This window comes from Bacillus rossius (assembly GCF_032445375.1).
Source record: "Bacillus rossius redtenbacheri isolate Brsri chromosome 4 unlocalized genomic scaffold, Brsri_v3 Brsri_v3_scf4_2, whole genome shotgun sequence".
Taxonomy (NCBI): domain Eukaryota; kingdom Metazoa; phylum Arthropoda; class Insecta; order Phasmatodea; family Bacillidae; genus Bacillus; species Bacillus rossius.
In genome coordinates, this window is record NW_026962011.1 from 3,701,939 (window position 1) to 3,721,237 (window position 19,299).

The 19,299-nt window shown below is 38.4% G+C and overlaps 1 protein-coding gene across 4 annotated transcripts in view; it reads left to right on the forward strand.

The window, feature by feature from the left end:
- The first annotated feature begins 385 nt into the window (after nucleotides 1-385).
- LOC134542481 (protein kinase C, brain isozyme-like) overlaps nucleotides 386-19,299 on the forward strand; it is a 490,169-nt gene continuing 471,255 nt past the window's right edge. For 3 of the 4 annotated variants that reach the window (XM_063386800.1, XM_063386802.1, XM_063386803.1), the window contains exon 1: nucleotides 392-621. In XM_063386800.1, the coding sequence (XP_063242870.1) occupies nucleotides 428-621 (194 nt within the window). In that variant the 5' untranslated portion in view covers nucleotides 392-427. Of the gene's footprint in view, nucleotides 622-19,299 lie in introns of all 4 variants that reach the window. The other variant, XM_063386801.1, reaches the window with a different exon arrangement.

Consider the following 19,299-nt stretch of genomic DNA (forward strand, 5'->3'; position numbering starts at 1 on the left):
TGCTTTTGCGGCAAAGTTATTTTCAAAACAAAGAGCGTAATATTTACTTTAAATTAAAGCATGCCCACGAGCACTCTTATCTTGCGGGAATTAATGTGCAGGTGGTTATTACGCGAGCTGTATGTTTACATTACCTCCAAGTACGTTTTTTTTAAGCGCTTCTGCCTGGAGTAGTACTGCGTGCTTCAGGAGAAAGAATTTATAACCGTTTAGGCGTGAAAAATTGTTTTGAGATAGTAACGGCAAGCGTTTATGAAACAAGCAGTCCGAAAAACCCCGGCACGCTCGCTTGACCCGAGCGGGCGCATGAAAGCGGGAGCTTGTTTTGACTAGCGCGGCGCAGCTCGTCGATAAGTTGGCCGCCGCCGCGCCGCGCGCCAGCTAGCGGCAGTTGCAGAGTCGCGGGCAGGCGGGGCGAGTCGCAGTCATGGCGGACGAGGAGTCGAACAACCTGGGAGAGGACGGCCCGAATTCGGGCGACCCCACCGTCTTCGGCCTGAGGCTGCGGGGCCGGAAGGGCGCGCTCAAGAAGAAGAACGTGTACAACGTGAAGGACCACAAGTTCATACCGCGCTTCTTCAAGCAGCCGACATTCTGCAGCCACTGCAAGGATTTTATTTGGTGAGTGAAAGCTGCACGATCGCACCATTGTTGCGCGCACACGCTTGCAGGTTACCTGGGCCGGCACAACGGCCAACTCTGCCCTTCCCTGAGTCTCGCGCTGATTAGCTGTCTCTGTTGTTTGTGTTAGTTCAATACAGCGCACGGGAAATGCCACTACGGTAATGTAAATATTGCTTGCGGCGTATGTAAACAGTTCGCCCAGCTGTCAACTTTACAGCTGAGAAATGACACGTGGATACGACCCAGCGTTTGTGCCGGGAAATGAGGTTAAACTAAATTAGGTTTAGCTGAGACTGTGTACAACCCCCCTACCTTCTTTCTCTCTCAAAAACCTTACACAAAAAAAATGTACACACCTCCCCGCCATCCCAACCCCTCTTACACAAAAGAAAAGTGACCGCTTATCTGAGACATTTCTGTACATCCTTAAAATAAAGTTCGTGCCAGACACACTTCCTTTGGGCAGAGGCGGGAGGAAAAAAAAAAAAAAAAATCAGCTTCAAGTTAAGGGCACAATATTGATTTAATCATGTTACCCTAAAATTTAACAGTGACAAACGTAAATCATAATTTTTTTAGCTTTTCCACCGCGGACGAAAAAAAAAAAATATGTAGCGAGAAATTCATATATATAGGTATACCTAAGCGCTAATTTTTACGTTTGTTCACGCACACGGTACTACATACATTCACAAAAATGTTTTTTAATGAAATTTCTTAATGTTAGTCGGAACTAAAAACCTACGTACATTGGTATTTGTATTGTATAAAAATTATTCTGCTTTTTACTGACATTATTTGAGATATATTTCGCCTGTATGAGTTAAATATTGCAATTGCTATGTATCTCCCCTTTTTTCTTTCCCATTTCTGCCGAACCTACATAATATCCTTTGAATAATTAACTAGATTTTAACTAGAATTTGTAATGGTTGTGTCTGAAAAATTATTCTTCTAATAATAAATGTTAAATCTTGTGAGTTTGGATGTTTGATAATTCCTGTCTACCACGGAAAATATTTCGATAGAATTGGGAACAGGGGTAGTACGTAAACTAGATTAACACATAGAGAAAATTTTATTACGAAATTCCGTCTCTAAGGAAATTAAAATGGGGTGAATTCTGTTTTATGATAAAACAAATTATATAGATGATATGATATAAACACGCAAACTTTTATGTCCTCCAAGTAAATATGTATTGCTGCTGTTGCTCCAAAAACAAGCAATGTGGCAGTTATAACATTGAAATTGCAATAAATTATTTAAAAATAAGTAGCTTTAACATTTAGTTATTAGTAAGGCTACAAGAAAAATGCCTTTACTCAAAAACTCAAAACCTATAAAAAATGATCTCCAATGACATGTATCATCGTTAATAGTTTAAATATTTTTTGTAAGGGATATATTTATTCTTGTCCTACTCCCTATATTAACCTACTAATAAATAAACGTGATTATTTAAATGTGATTATGCTTGTTTCTTAATTTTATCTTAAAAATTAACAGATTTAAAGAAAAATTTAGAAAATAATCTGTATTGAATTAGCACAAAGGTTATACATTATTATAAAATTCCTGCTCTAAAGGGAGGAAAAGTAGTAAGTTTAAAGTTTCATTAATAAACATATATATTTTCAGAGAAAATTAAGCTTAAGGTAAGCGCCTGTCTGAGCTTGAAGAATGAACATAAGAAACCTACCTAGTACTTTTTTACAATTTTCATTAAGTAATTTAATCAAAGGGATGAAAATAGGTTAACATGTTTTTATAGTTGAAAATAATGGCTCCAAAGCTGTTGGGTATGGATGGTTAATTTTTATAGAAATTCCATTTGTAAGGAATTAAAAGGAGTACGTGTGATTTTTTAAAAGATAACTTAATATCATCAAATCTTATCAAGGATAAATTACATTACATGCATTAACAGTGAAATCGTTTGTATATTCTTTTATATATTTTGAAAATATATAACTGTTCCAACCACTTTATATTTATAATACTGCGAAAATAAGTTATTTTCATTATTATTATATATTATTAAACATTATGCGACGTAACCGAAATCAGCGAAGGATATCATAGAGTACCTTATAATATTTTAGTTATAATGTATTATTTCACAATGAAATTCCCACAAATTTGCAAGTGAAGTTTCGTGGATTCTAATAACTTAAGTTCTGTCCCCCCCCCCCCTCATTAATGTTGATAATGCTAGAGCATCAATAATACTTGTAGTGATCAACTGAAAAGTATTTTTAACGGTTTTATTTGTAGGTAATTAATGTCGACTTACAGATAAATAATTCAAGCAGGATTATTTATCTTTTGAATAGGAACCAAAGATAAATCTAAACAGAATACATCAATTGTAATGTTTGTTTGTACATATAAAGTCCTTAATAAGTTCATTAAAACAGGTTCATTTATAGTTATCTGATTTGCAGTGAAGCTAAGTATTTAATAAACATTTAGACAATCTGCAACATAAAGGCAGTACTTTAAACTATTATGAATATTTACAAATTTTTATGATATTACGATTTAATACCAAAATATAACTTAATGGTTGGAACATTAATTATTTCTGGAATATGTACCCTTTCACCTAACATAGCAAACGAAATTCACACAAAACACTAAAACAATTAAAATCCATAAAAAAGCCACTTACATTTCCTGGCTTTTTATGCATTATTCATTTACTATCAATATTACTCTCGTTTATACTAATTTCACAACACAATTTTTTAGCCATTCCACCACCAAATACATTCAATATCGAAAAACCCGAACATTTCCCTTCACTTCTACCAAATATTGTAGTAGGACAATATAGGAAACTCAGGCCTTTTAACATGGCGAACGTTGGTGACACCCGACGACAGCGATCCTAGTGGCTCAGCCTGAAGAACGCCCGCGAAATTCAAATTCCCATGTGTTATAATCGGCGATCTCGGCACAGATTTTCTCTCGTCGTTAGAAATTTTGCTGTCGCAGAGTAATTATTTCGTAAATAATACCGTGAACCATGATAAAGTTAAATATTTTTTGCTTAATATAAGTAATCAACTATATATACATAGCTATACACATAAACTTAATCGTATAACATAGAACTAAATTATATTCATAGATAAAAATTTAAACGTTATCATATAACAAATGACTTAATTATATGTAATATATTTGATTACCTATATTAAGCAAACTTTGTGTTTCATGGAATTATTTACGGAATAATCGATTAAAATATTAAATTTTTAAAGTATAGTATGTTTCATTATTAAAAGTTGTATGATCTTTCTCATGTTTAAAGTTAGGTCATTTTTCATGATCATTAAGTCAATATATTTTTTTGATTACGAAAACTTATTTAAATTATGAATACACCACTATTTTCATACAAATATACGGTGTGTAAATTCAACGAAAACGAGAGAAAATCTGTGCCGAGATCGCCCATTATAATACACGTGTGTGTGTGTGTTCGTTTGTCGGTCTGTCATATATGCGTTCCTAAACTATTCATCCGATTTCGATGAAACTTTGCACACTTAACCGAAAAAAACGAGGAAGGTTACATACAGTCTATGTGAGATAACGTACAATAGATGGTGAGCGGGCCGTACCGGATAGTTACCAGTAAATATTTTATGACAGTTGTTATTTTCTATGGTCCGAATAATAATGGTGGCGTGCGAGTCGTATCCATGGAGGTGTTAGTCTATCATAGAAAAGAGAGGGAGGGATAGAAAGGCCACTCTCTGAATAACAGCTAGAACGCTATTTGCAGCGCTGTTGTGGCCGTGCACAGTACTAACCGTATAAACATTGGTGGAAGAATGACCTAAGTAGCTATTTATGCTAAAACCACCTATGTCACAAGCTAGCATTACTATTGAAGTTTGCAATCACATCTACAGCATTAAGAGGATGGAGAGTTTTCAGCTTCTCGACGTTTATTCTCTGTATCCATTCATTGTAAACCGTTTCTTCGTAAACTGGGAAGCGGTGTCTAACAGCAAATTTATCATTGCAACCAGGCACACAGCATTTTCGTACACGTGGCGGCATTGTATTTTACTTAATACGTAATTTTATACTCAATTTAACAATCTTACCTCAATGAAAATATGACCACTAAATAATTGAATAAATAAACGCCAGATATTTTTCAGTTTCCACCTACGAAGCAATAAGCAAGTAACACGCAGTTAACTGTGGCCATAGGCGGCATGGCCACTTGATTTTATATTTATTTTAAGTAATTTTGAATTATGGCTGTTACGTAATTTTAGTTTAAATATTTGCCCCTTTCCATTTTTTAAAAGAAAGTATTGGTTTGTTATAAGTTTTGTAAATCTTATTTTTAAATATGTTTTTATATTATGTTATTTTTTACGTTAATGGTTTAGTTTCTTAATATTTAATAATAACGCTTTGGACTTTCAATCAAAATACTGTGTGCGACGCTCCCCCGCTGTGAGCATGCAAATGGACTGTTCCAAGGCTATAAGCTGGTGGGGGAAATACGTCAAGAAAATAGAAAAAAGACAGAATGAGCTGTATGAGGGAGTCGTCAGCTGATCGCCGTGTGGCGCGTGTGCTTATCGGGCGTAACGGGCGCGATGATGGCTCGTGGTATTGGGCCGGGGCAAGCTCGCGCGTGTGCGCTTCGGGCGTAACGGGCGCGATGATGGCTCGTGGTATTGGGCCGGGGCAAGCTCGCGAATACTTTTTAAATAAACTCAGCTGACGTGTATTGAGCATTGGGGAATACTTACGTTGTCACGGGTGCTGCCAAGAAGAAGAAGAGTTCACGCTACATTTTCCGTTGATTGCAGAGGTAACATGAAGCATTTAGCACCTCTGCTAATTTACAGCCCACTAAACTCCGGGCCAGGAGGTCCGGGGTGTGATTCGACGTACATCGTTCATCCAAGTAAGTGATTCCGGCTCCGAACTTTTGCCCCTGTAACCCCGGGGCGTTGATTTGGACTTTGCCAAAATAAGAGTGAATAATCCAAAAATAACTTCTGCCAAAAGACCCTGCCCACAACTTCGAGTGTATGTTCCATCGTGGTACCCATTTTTAACGAACCTTGTATCATGCTTGCCGCGAAGCGTCGAAAATTAAAAATCACCCGGGTGTAATTAAGACATTTTAGAGTGACATTTATTTTTATAAACTTTTATTTAAAAAGAATTGTAATTCATTATTTATATACATATATATATATTTTTGGAGCTGCTTGTCATAAATGTCTGATTTTATTTACGGGTTTATTACAGTATTTATTTATTGGTATATACTAAAACGTGGCTCTATTAAAAGCCTCTGTAGCACTATAGGGCAAAAGGTTAGAGGTATTATTGTAATCTTTTTGAGATTTTGTCTTCAATTAAATTGCCTGCCATGTTCATGCGCAAGTAGTCCCATTAAAGTTTTTGGCATTGCAAGTAATTACGTGTTTTTCGTTTTAAATACTATTACTCTGTTCTCTTCCTTTTCCAAAAGGTCTTTGAATAATTTACTTAAGAATTTTGGGGCACTCGTTTATTGGAGCAGCGCGCAAAATAATAATTTGAAAAAGATGAAGAATTTACGTGGAGTGTTTAAGGCTGTTCCCAGACGGGTGTCTGACTTGTGGTGGTGTGACACAGGGGGTGTCAATCACGACAAAGTGCGCCACTCTGCTGGGAAGAGCAGATTTCTAATAGTATTTGCGACTATTTTGTGTTTGAGCATGGCGGTAAATTGGGTATATGAACTTGAGCGGGGCGGAATTATGGCCAACTTAGAAGCGGCAGGAGTAGTGGTCGAAGACGATGATGACGTAGAGATACTACGACTTAAATTAATAGAAATGATAAAAGAAAATTCAGATGGGGGACGCGATAATATTCAGCCTGTTTGCACAGAAGAAAGGGATGTGGTGAGCCAAGTAGAAGCTAACCAATTAATTAAAGAGATTGATTCTTTGCCTTTTTTGCAGAAGGGTGCTCCCATGGAATTGCTAGAATTTTGTAAAAGCGTAGAGGAATTGTTGCAATTGCGCATTTTTACGAGCGCGACCAGCCTTTTTAAATGCATAGTTGGTAAATGCGCAGGTGTGGGACGGACTATTATCGCGCGCGGACTCGCGGAAAATTTAGGTTGGAAAAAGGTTAAGGGTTTACTTTGGGATAACCTGTGTCTTAGACGGGTTAAATACGGGATAATCCATCAATATGTGAATCGGTTTCAAAGAAGAGATGAGTCAATGGGTAGTTACGTGCATGAAATTTTGCAATATGCGAAAATTTTTGAAGATAATTTTTTGGAGGGAGAAGTAGTGAGTCTAATTTTGGAGAATATGAATCCCGAAGTTCGTAGGGAGTTTTCATTCCTAAAGAGACCTGAAAGGATAGGTGAATTATTAGAGTGGGGCGCGAAAGTTGATAATTTAATGTTCGCGCGGGTAGAGTATGAAAGGACCGCGCGGGTTGATAATAAGAGAGATGGTGTTGAGGGTATAAAAATTGATACTGCTGAGCCCGAGAGGGAGGATTTTCAGAAAAAGGTAATTACGCGAACATGTTACCGATGCCATGCTCCAGGGCATTATGTGCGGCAATGTAAACACGAGAAGATGGTTCCGGGTTACGAGTTAAGGCAAAGAAAAAAAGATTTTATTAAATGTTGTATACTTAAAGACAATAACAATGATGCGGGTAATTTAATGCCGCGTAAGGGAGCAAAGGTTGAGAATAAGGTATGTTTTTCTTGTGAGAAATTTGGGCATTTAAGCCGGAATTGTAACCAGAGAGATGGAAGGCCCAGGGATGGAGGCAATAGGAATAGTTATAAAAAAATTTTAAATGCTTTAAGTGTGATATGTTTGGACACTTAGCGAGAGAATGTCACGAGAAATTGAAAATTATCAAATGTGGCTATTTTGGGCAAGAGGGACATCTCGCGTGTTGGTGTAGAATAAAATCGCGTGATAAGAAATATAGGTTTAAAGAAAAACACAGATTAATGGTAATGCGAAATATCAATAATTTTTGTATGAAGGTTGAAGTGGGTGATAGGAAGGTTACTAGCCTAATTGATACGGGAGCCAGTCAAAGTTTTGTGAATCAAAAATTCGCGGATGAATGCATGAAAATAAAAAAAGGATTAGGGAAGGGAAAAGTGAACCCCTGTTACTTCAAAATTCAACCGGCGGACAGTAAGATATACGAAAGTAAATCAAGCGTTATTTTGCACATAAAAGTTGAAAAATTTTCATGGGATCGAAAATTTTACGTGATACCTAATTTGATATTTGATTTAATTTTAGGTACTATGGATTTCCTGAGCGACACTAAGGCTATTATTGATTGTAAACAGAGAAAATTGAATTTTGGTTTTGAACCTCGGCATCAAATAATGCTAGAAAAACCTAAGAAAAAAAAGATGGTGTGTGGGGGGATAGAGGAGTCACGGGAAAGGTTAAGTGAAAGAGAGGCAGACAAGATACAGCAGGTAATAGAGGAATTTAAGGATGTTATTACTACTCGGATAGGGAAGTGTGAGTTGGCCCCATATGTCATTAAAGTAAACGATGAAGTGCCAATAAAATGTGCCCCATACCAGTGTGCTCCCCCGAAAATGAAGGCATTTAAGGGTATTATTCGAGATTTACTCGAACAGGACATTATTACGCATTCTGACTCACCGTATGCCTCTCCCGCATTTTTAGTAAAGGAGAAAAGGCCAGGGGAATACAGGCTTGTGCTGGACTATAGATTTATGAACCAGAAGGTGCTATTAGATCCCCATCCCATGCCGAAAATAGAAGTTCTATTGCAATATTTGAGCAAGGCTAAATTTTTTACGATTTTGGACTTAAATTCCGCTTTCCACCAGTGTATGTTGCACGAATCCAGTCGTAAGTACACGGGGTTTGTCACCCCCTGGGGACATTACGAGTGGAAACGAGTCCCCTTTGGGGTAAATTTTGGTGCACAATGCCTTTCACGTATTCTGGGAAAAATTTTGAATGAAGAGCAGTTTCAATTTGTGCTTAGTTTTCTTGATGATATCTGTATCTATTCAGAGTCTTTAGAGGAGCATGTTGAACACGTGAGGGTAGTGTTAGAGAAATTACAATCTGCGGGATTTACCATTAATCCTGACAAAGTTTGTTGGGCCAAAAACCAAATACATTTTCTCGGGTTTGTGGTAGGAAATGGGAAGTTAGAACTGGATCCCTTGAAAGTGGCACCGATCGTGCGTCCCCCCCCCCCCTAAGAACGTAAAAGGGGTTATGCGTTTCTTGGGAATGGTAGGGTTTTTTAGTAGATTTATTCCGAATTATGCGGAAATTTGTGCATCCTTAAATCATCTCAAGAAAAAAAGTGTAGCTTTTATATGGGGAGAGGAGCAAGATAGAGCATTTAAGGAACTGAAGAAAGCCCTTTCGGAACCACCAATACTCTCGTTGCCAGACTTTGACAAAAAATTTATTGTGCAGGTGGATGCGTCTAGTTTAGCATTGGGCGGGGTGTTATTACAGGAAGGTCCTAAAGGGTTGCTACCGGTGATGTACGTCAGTCGTACCCTTAATCGGCATGAACGAAAATAAAGCGTTTATGAGAAAGAGGTTTTGGCCTGTATTTTCGCTGTAGAACGTTTTGAAAGTTTTTTGGAACATGCCGAGTTCGAGCTTTGTACCGACAACCAGGCGCTCACATGGTTATTTTCCCACCCCCGCCAATTAGGGAAAATAGGGCGGTGGATAATGCGCCTAACCCGTTTTAAGTTCCAAATCAGACACATAAAAGGTAGTGAAAATGTTGTTGCCGACGCGTTATCCAGAATGTATGACCCTCAAGATTTTGAGGCTGAGAAAGAATATAGTGAGGTGGATGATTTAGATGCGAGTAGTGAAGCTGAGGATTTGGTAGTTTGTAACGTGTTGGGCGAATTTCCCGAATGTTTTGTAGATTTGAAGGAATGGCAAAGCAAGGACCCGTAAATTAGAGAGATCCGAGCGGGTATTCATGAACCTAAATTTCAAGATTTTCAGGTAATTAAAGATAAAGTGTATTTCGTAAAAAATGGAAAAAGGTTAGTATATGTGCCGAGAGGATTAATTAATATGGTCATTAGATATTTTCATGACTCAGTAGTAGGGGCTCATGGGGGTATTGAAAAGACTTTTGAAAAAATTTCGGCCAAATTTTATTGGCCTGGGATGCGGTCTGACGTGGAGCAGTATGTGAGACAATGCGAACTTTGCCAGTTGGCCAAACAGCCACGTAACACTAGTGGGAAAATACTCTGTGGAGAAAATTACTCTACCATGGGAAATGTGCGTTTATTGACGTTTTTGGTCCCTTACCCAGGTCTATGAAAGGGAATAATTGCTTACTTATACTGGTAGATGGTTTTAGTAAATTTTGCATATTTTTGGCCATGCGCGATATGAAAAGTGCTCAAGTGGTGAAGAATTTGGTGGAAAAAGTGTGGAGTTTATTCGGGGCGCCAGAGCAACTAATTTCGGATAATGCTAGTTACTTTAATAGTGAAACCTTTAATCGTATGTGTTTAAGCTGGGGCATAAAGCATATTAATACTAGTCCATATTTCCCAAACCCGAACTTGGTAGAAAGAGTAAACAAAAACGTTAAAGTTGCCCTAACCATTTTTCACCAACGCGATCAACGCAAGTGGGATGAATATTTACCTTTTTTAACTTGGCTTTTAATACGACCAGGCATGGTGCCACAGGAGTTACCCCCGGGCATGTATTTATAGGACGCGAGTTATGCCATCCATTGTTAAATATTTGGGGGTTGGAATCCGATAGTTTGCTTATACACAGCCCCCGAAAATTAGAGCAGCTGTGGGAGCAAGTTGCTGCAAATTTGGATAAAGTGAGGCTTAAAATGAAGTCTCAATATGACAAAGACTGGCTACCCAATCCTTTCACTGTGGGTCAAGAAGTAGTATGCCGTCAATTTTGGCAGAGCAACAAAGCCAAATTCCGTGCCGCTAAATTGCAAAGTCCATATGGGGGGCCGTTTATTATTAAGAAATTTCTAGGTCCAGCTACAGTGTTGCTTGAAGAAGTTGGAAATAAGTTCAGAGTGCGAAAAGCTCATATTACGCATCTTAAGAAATTTTGCGGTAAAAGGAAATGAGTATGTAAGTTTAGGAAAATTTTATTAAATTTCTATTTAGTTTACTAATATAAGTTTACCATAGTGGTACCTGTTCCACGAGTGTGTTCTAATTACGTGTTGTTCTATCTTGTGAAGCATACTAAATGTGCCTTGAGACTTTTGAGACTATTTCTAATACTCTCCTTTCGAACTCTAATTTTCATACTTGCCTTATTATATGTTGCTTTAAGTGTTCAAGACTTATGTGGAACTTAGGTAGCTGTAAGATTATGTATTTTAGTTACAATTTTTAGATTCTTTTTTTTTGGCCGGGGAGATTTGTGGCCATAGGCGGCATGGCCACTTGATTTTATATTTATTTTAAGTAATTTTGAATTATGGCTGTTACATAATTTTAGTTTTAATATTTGCCCCTTTCCTTTTTTTAAAAGAAAGTATTGGTTTGTTATAAGTTTTGTAAATCTTATTTTTAAATATGTTTTTATATTATGTTATTTTTTACGTTAATGGTTTAGTTTCTTAATATTTAATAATAACGCTTTGGACTTTCAATCAAAATACTGTGTGCGACGCTCCCCCGCTGTGAGCATGCAAATGGACTGTTCCAAGGCTATAAGCTGGTGGGGGAAATACGTCAAGAAAAAAGAAAAAAGACAGAATGAGCTGTATGAGGGAGTCGTCAGCTGATCGCCGTGTGGCGCGTGTGCGCTTCGGGCGTAACGGGCGCGATGATGGCTCGTGGTATTGGGCCGGGGCAAGCTCGCGAATACTTTTTAAATAAACTCAGCTGACGTGTATTGAGCATTGGGGAATACTTACATTGTCACGGGTGCTGCCAAGAAGAAGAAGAGTTCACGCTACATTTTCCGTTGATTGCAGAGTTAATATGAAGCATTTAGCACCTCTGCTAATTTACAGCCCGCTAAACTCCGGGCCAGGAGGTCCGGGGTGTGATTCGACGTACATCGTTCATCCAAGTAAGTGATTCCGGCTCCGAACTTTTGCCCCTGTAACCCCGGGGCGTTGATTTGGACTTTGCCAAAATAAGAGTGAATAATCCAAAAATAACTTCTGCCAAAAGACCCTGCCCACAACTTCGAGTGTATGTTCCATCGTGGTACCCATTTTTAACGAACCTTGTATCATGCTTGCCGCGAAGCGTCGAAAATTAAAAATCACCCGGGTGTAATTAAGACATTTTAGAGTGACATTTATTTTTATAAACTTTTATTTAAAAAGAATTGTAATTCATTATTTATATACATATATATATATATATATTTTTGGAGCTGCTTGTCATAAATGTCTGATTTTATTTACGGGTTTATTACAGTATTTATTTATTGGTATATACTAAAACGTGGCTCTATTAAAAGCCTCTGTAGCACTATAGGGCAAAAGGTTAGAGGTATTATTGTAATCTTTTTGAGATTTTGTCTTCAATTAAATTGCCTGCCATGTTCATGCGCAAGTAGTCCCATTAAAGTTTTTGGCATTGCAAGTAATTACGTGTTTTTCGTTTTAAATACTATTACTCTGTTCTCTTCCTTTTCCAAAAGGTCTTTGAATAATTTACTTAAGAATTTTGGGGCACTCGTTTATTGGAGCAGCGCGCAAAATAATAATTTGAAAAAGATGAAGAATTTACGTGGAGTGTTTAAGGCTGTTCCCAGACGGGTGTCTGACTTGTGGTGGTGTGACACAGGGGGTGTCAATCACGACAAAGTGCGCCACTCTGCTGGGAAGAGCAGATTTCTAATAGTATTTGCGACTATTTTGTGTTTGAGCATGGCGGTAAATTGGGTATATGAACTTGAGCGGGGCGGAATTATGGCCAACTTAGAAGCGGCAGGAGTAGTGGTCGAAGACGATGATGACGTAGAGATACTACGACTTAAATTAATAGAAATGATAAAAGAAAATTCAGATGGGGGACGCGATAATATTCAGCCTGTTTGCACAGAAGAAAGGGATGTGGTGAGCCAAGTAGAAGCTAACCAATTAATTAAAGAGATTGATTCTTTGCCTTTTTTGCAGAAGGGTGCTCCCATGGAATTGCTAGAATTTTGTAAAAGCGTAGAGGAATTGTTGCAATTGCGCATTTTTACGAGCGCGACCAGCCTTTTTAAATGCATAGTTGGTAAATGCGCAGGTGTGGGACGGACTATTATCGCGCGCGGACTCGCGGAAAATTTAGGTTGGAAAAAGGTTAAGGGTTTACTTTGGGATAACCTGTGTCTTAGACGGGTTAAATACGGGATAATCCATCAATATGTGAATCGGTTTCAAAGAAGAGATGAGTCAATGGGTAGTTACGTGCATGAAATTTTGCAATCACGACATAACATAAAGTCCTAAACAAAAATACGAAAGAAAAATTGCTGCCATTACAAATGAGCCTTGGCAACGAATCGTAAACAAACATTTAGCAGTGAGCACACTAGCGCTCTTACGGCCGTGCACACAAACAAAACGTTGTTCAAGCATCTCTATAATGAGTGCACATCCCCTGTAGTCTATAGAATGGGTGTGTGTTCTGAAGTTGAAGTCACCTGGTTAGTAATTGGATAGCAAAACAAATCGTAGCTATATAAAGGCTAATATATATTTTTATAAATGTTTGTTTGTCCCGTATGCGTTCCTATGTCATTCATCCGATTGCGGTGAAACTTTTGTGAGTTGGTATACGCATACCCGCGAAGGTTTAGAATTACTACAGCCATTTTACAATAGGTGGTGCGCGAATCGTTTCAACAAATGTATGTATTTAATATATTTTAGTGGCGGTTCGTGTGTTTTCGTTGTATGAGTGCGCACGCATGACAGAATTGAATTGAATTAAATATTAGAGAGATAGAGTGATGGAGAGGAATAGAGTGATGGAGAGGAATAGAGTGATGGGGAGGGATAGAGTGATGGAGAGGGATAGAGTGATAGAGAGAGGTAGAGTGATGGAGAGAGATAGTGATGGACTGATGGAGAGAGATAGTAATTGAGAGAGATGGAGTGATAGAGAGATATTGATAGAGGGCTCTAGATAGATAGTTACAGATAGAGAGATAGCAAGAGATAGATAGATAGCGAGAAATTGAGGGATATAAAGATATAGATATATAATCTGATATACACAGATAGAGGCAGAGAGGAATATACATTGAGATAAAGAGATATACACATATATAGAGACATACAGAGATATAGGAATGTTTAGAAGAGAGATAGTTGGCTATATATAGATAAAGAGAGGTAGAGTTATATAGATGGATAATTAGAGAGATGTTTTGTATATGTCTACCTACTTCAAACAAATTACCAAAAATATTAATGAGGCATTGCAACGCATGCTAGGTATTATCTAGTATTATATACAAACAAAATAAAACCCATTTCCTAGGCTAATGGATGTACAGACGCATCAGTGGATGCGAATGTCGCATCCCTAGAAATCTCGAGTTTAGTGGACACATCGGCATACCTTGTGAAGATTCGGAAGCAACGCAAAGATGGCCGCGTCCACTACGATGCACTTTTATTGGATCCTTAGCTAAGGGCTGGTATTCGGATGCAGTTTTTATCTCGTACTCATACCATAACCGCTAGTTTCCCTTCAGCACTCACTAACCATCGTAATTATTTTCACGCCGATATTCAGTCCTTCACAGTTACCAATATCACGCGCTATAATTGCCTTCGTTCCGTTATAGTCTACATCATACATACATAACACAGTAGGATTATATACAAAACTCAAAGGAAAGTTTTCTTATCTTAAACTTTGGAGTTAATTAGTTTTCTATTTTTTGATGTATTGCGTACACAGGAATTAAAATCATTCCACACTGCTGTAATATATTCATTTAAATACTTAATTCTGAGGAAGGGCCCCTTCACATGGTTATTACCTAATATTCCCGTATATGCGGTGGATTAAAAACTACAACTAATAATTAACTCTTTAACTAAAGCTAAATAGAAGTAACTTTTTTTGAGTGGGCACTTTTATTTTACTGTGTTGTTTAGGCTATGTATTTTGTAGAAAATTTGACTTTAACAATTTCTTTATGCAAAATTGAACAGGTGCATTTCAAGTTAAGTATACATTTTTGCTGAAAAGCCATTTAATAATCCACTTCTGACATCAGAGTAATGCACTGGAAATACATATACATGCAGTAGTTGCAAATGAGCAAAACTAAATGCTGCTACAGCGAAATCCAAGAACTGTAAATAATAGTTGGGTTTTTATTCCATTAATTGCAGGGGAGAAGTTCTCGCACGTTTGCAGTGAAATGTAACGGAGTGGGGGGTGATTATTTTCCTCCACTTTCAACTTCACAGTTGGATGGTTCGTTAACATTGGCGAGTAATAACATTCGAGGTTCAGAGCCCCGATCCCCCGAGGGTGGATTCCGACCGTACCTACCCTGAGAACTACAGGCTACTGAGCAACAAGTCTCAACTGTACTTAAAACTATGCGTTTATGCGGCGCATTAGGAAAGACGGGGAGCAAGTCTTGAATGATAGAGCTATCGTTCGAGAAAAAAAAGCGTAAATGGAAGATAACGGTTCTGTATAGGGAAGGGGGAGGGAACTTGCTAATCCTTGTTTTTATTTTAATTAGATTACGTTCAGAGTGCACCAAATTTCTGGCTATCTAACCCCAAGGATAAAAACTTATCCATCATCGTCAATTTTTCCTATTATACTGTGACGCATAGGCAAGTTTTGCTCTTGTGGACAGGTGCACATTTAATATTATTATTAATTATTACTATAATATAATTTTTATAATATTCTATAATGCAGTATATATTGTTGCGATTTACAGGGTTCGTAAAGGGATAGCCCAATTAAAGATTTTTATCACACACAGTTTTATTTATTGCCACTATTTACATTACTAGCAAATAATTTAAAAATGCAAATTAATCAATTTTACTTAAAAATGCTGCTTCCTCAGTCACTCGTTTTTACACACCGCACGCCTCGCTGGACCGCACCTCTGGCGCAACTCTCGCCGCAGCACCCTTCCTGGATCTCCGTCGCGGGACTCCGTCGCCGCACTCCGCCGCCGCCGTCGCACTTCCCCTTCGCCGAGATCCCACTCGACGCCTCGCTCGGAACTTCGCTCGGGACTCCGCCGTGCCCGCGACACTATCGCCCGGAACTGAACTCTTCGCCCTGGAACCTTCGTCCAGGGACTTCGCCGCTCTATCGCCCGGAAACCCCGCCGCGGGAAAACTCCCGACTTCACTCTGAACTACTCTCTGAGGCCGGCGTCCCCTGGCTTTTATATCAGCCCAGACACCTTCCAGAACTCCCAAGCGCGCTGGGGCCAGTCGCGTCATTCCGCGCCGACACGACGGCAGAAATCTCTCGAAACGCGTGTCGGCGGCTCGCGTAACTCCTTAGCTGTCAGGTTTCGGATGTCAAACTAACAGCGCCGCGCGGGTGCTGAGGGCTGGAGGGAGGGGAAGCGGCGACCCAGGTGCGATCGGCACATCTCATGTTACAGCGGCATGTGATATCAGCTCAGCTAGCTCTGCACCTGCGCCTGACGCAACCTTGCTCATGTTCGTAAAAATATATTATATATCATATTTATAAAAAATATATTGATAATATAATATTTATTAGTATTAAGTGTTATTAAAATTAGTTTTTAATTAATTATTAATATTATTTGGACGAAAAGGGCGTGAATGAATTAGTCTACATGTAGGGGTTCAGTTGTGGTCAGAGGCCACATGGATGGAACGGAGCTGACAGTTGTTGAAGCCGACTGTACTCCTGCAGGGACAGACCGGCTTTAGGGCCAGCTTGAAAAATTCTTGAAGCGAATGAATGAATAATTGAATGAAAAATGAATGCGTAGCGTCGCTTTTACGCCGAGGTCTTTAGAGGTAATAAAAAAAGGCACAGTGAGACATTAATTAAGCATTTTCGGAATGAGTGGTAGGGGAATGAAAAAAAAAGGGGGGGGGGGGTACTCCGAGAAAACTTACCAGCTCACGGCAACGTTCGCTAAGTTGCGACCCCGCCAGGAATCTAATCTGCTAAAAGGGTGTCAACAAATAACGTATGTAATGTGAAGTCAGCTTTCTCCAATAACAGTACATACTTACTTGGTGTGTTTTGGGGCATTAGTCACTTAAGAACCGTTCTCGAATCGTAGAGATTAAAAGCGTCACAAAAATCTCAAGTTTTAATTATAATTTTTTTTGGAAAAGTTTTGGCCTCTCCCGCTTTGTTATGAGCTTGCATTTTCATGGCATCATGTTGGTTTTAGGACGATTCCTACGTATTATATATTCTCGCTGTATTTTTTTGTTGCAAATTTTGTCGCCACATATATACTGTTTGCAAAAAGAAATGTACAGTTTTGCTCGAATAATTAATTTATTAACGTTTACTTGAGGTTCTATATATGTATGCGTCTTGTAATATACAAAATTTAGCTTGCTCGGTATAATGAGTATTTCGTATACGAAAATTACCGCATCATTTTATATTTTAATCGATGTTTAATTAAGCAAAATATTTTACACCATGGAAAAAGATAATTCAATATAAAAGAAGATAAAAGAAACGGAAGATGGCCGAGACCAAAGTCACTAAAATATTTTCCGCGTGATTGATATCTTCTGAACCATTTGGAGAAGACCCTGGTTTTAATCTGGGTAGCACCATCCTGATGAGTTTTCCGCGGTTTTCCGAAACACGCTCCAGGAACGCGTTGGAATGTTTCCTTTGCCGTAGGTCAAGGTCTGGTCCTTCATCAATTCTCTTGCTGGGTTTTCTTCACGACCTCGCTGTCGAAGTCAGACCGCAATTATTTCGTCAGCATGTCTACATGTTGCTAATCAAGTGTGGAAAATGACTGCAGGCTGGGAGAGAGCGTTGTCTCATTCTGAACTTTGATGACATTTGCCGTCCTGATCGGGCTCTCTCTCTCTCTCTCTCTCTCTCTTTCCCTCTACAACTGGACGCCCTGCAACACAACAGCAATGAAGTCGTGTGAAGAACGAGAGTTATAGTTGGGTTGGGGGGAGGGGGGATCTAATTACGAGTTGAGAGTTGCCGTAGGGAGGATTTAGCTGGCTGATTGGCGCGTTTATGAAGCCTGGATCTCTTAAACGAAACCTGTATTAGAGCTGCATACTCGAGGAGACTTAATTGGTCGGAGGTATCTTGAGCTGCGATGACCCTATAATACTCTACCGTGGGCGCCAAATCGTAACACACCGTCCAATGTGACTACTGCCAGCGAAGTAAGTTTTTTTCAAAAGCAGTAACAAACTAAAAACTGAGCTACAGTTATTGGAATATCACACCTCTTCGAGATTCCTTCTGAACTCTTCTCCCTTATAGCTAGCTGTACCTCTCGCCTCTCATCGAAATTGAAGTTAGAGAAGTCATTTTTTCCTAGTTCATGTCGCAAAACCGGAAAATTGTTTTCCATTTCGGTTTTTCCTGTGGTGGAGTTTCCTGTGGTGGGGTTTCCTATGATAGGGCTCTTCCTACGTTGGAGCTTCCTATGGTGGAGTTCAATGTTGTCAGTCGTCCTTGAACATGATTTAAGAAGCAGCGAAGTAATACACAAAGTAGGGCGAGATATGAGTATACCGAGAAAAGCTGTCGGTGATTTTCTATTTAATTTCTCACTTGCGAGTATCAGTAGGCCTACTTTGATCTGCCGAGAATCAAATCGTAATATTTTATAGCATGTGTATCATGGTCACACATTGACTGAAATTAAATGTGCGTTTTTTCTGCTATGGAAAACGAAAAACTGAAATATATTAAAAATAATTTTTTTTCAGATTTTTACCATATATTTTTTTTTTAATGCAAAGATAGACAATTCTGATTTTGTTTGGATTTCTTTAATAGAGACTTTATGGCTTTCATTCTTTCGATTAATTAATTAATTTTTGTTTCTTTTTTGTCAAGTGCATCCATAGTCGGTGCAGAGACTAACAACTGTTTACCGCTAACACTGGTACGACCGTAGATTTGTGAAATTCACTGAATTAATGTAGAAAAGGCCTTAAAATTATCAAAATCAATTCAATGAAATAAAGATTTAATATTAATTTGTTTCCAGTTAATGATTACTCGCCTCCTACAAAGATGGTATGGTTTCAATTATCAGTGGAATCACAGACGGATACTTTATAAGTGTGAAAAGTTGTGGACTTTGCCGTGAACCGGTGTGTTTTCTCGGGGTTCTCCCGTTTTTACCATCTATTTATTCCGTCTATGCTCCCATTATCATCTCATAGGGTCACAGTAGAAGCATCCAAGTCACGACTATTGGGTACTGGTCCTATGAAACAGGTGATTCTGTAGCTACCTGTTCTAGTATTTGACAGCAGATTTTAATTGTCGTAATTTCCTAATAGTTTTATATATACTATGATTGGATGAACTAGTCCATGGTATTTAAATTTATGTATATTATGTATTCTAAAAGCTGCCAATAAAATTTGTTTTTGTTGGGAATAGCATTGTTT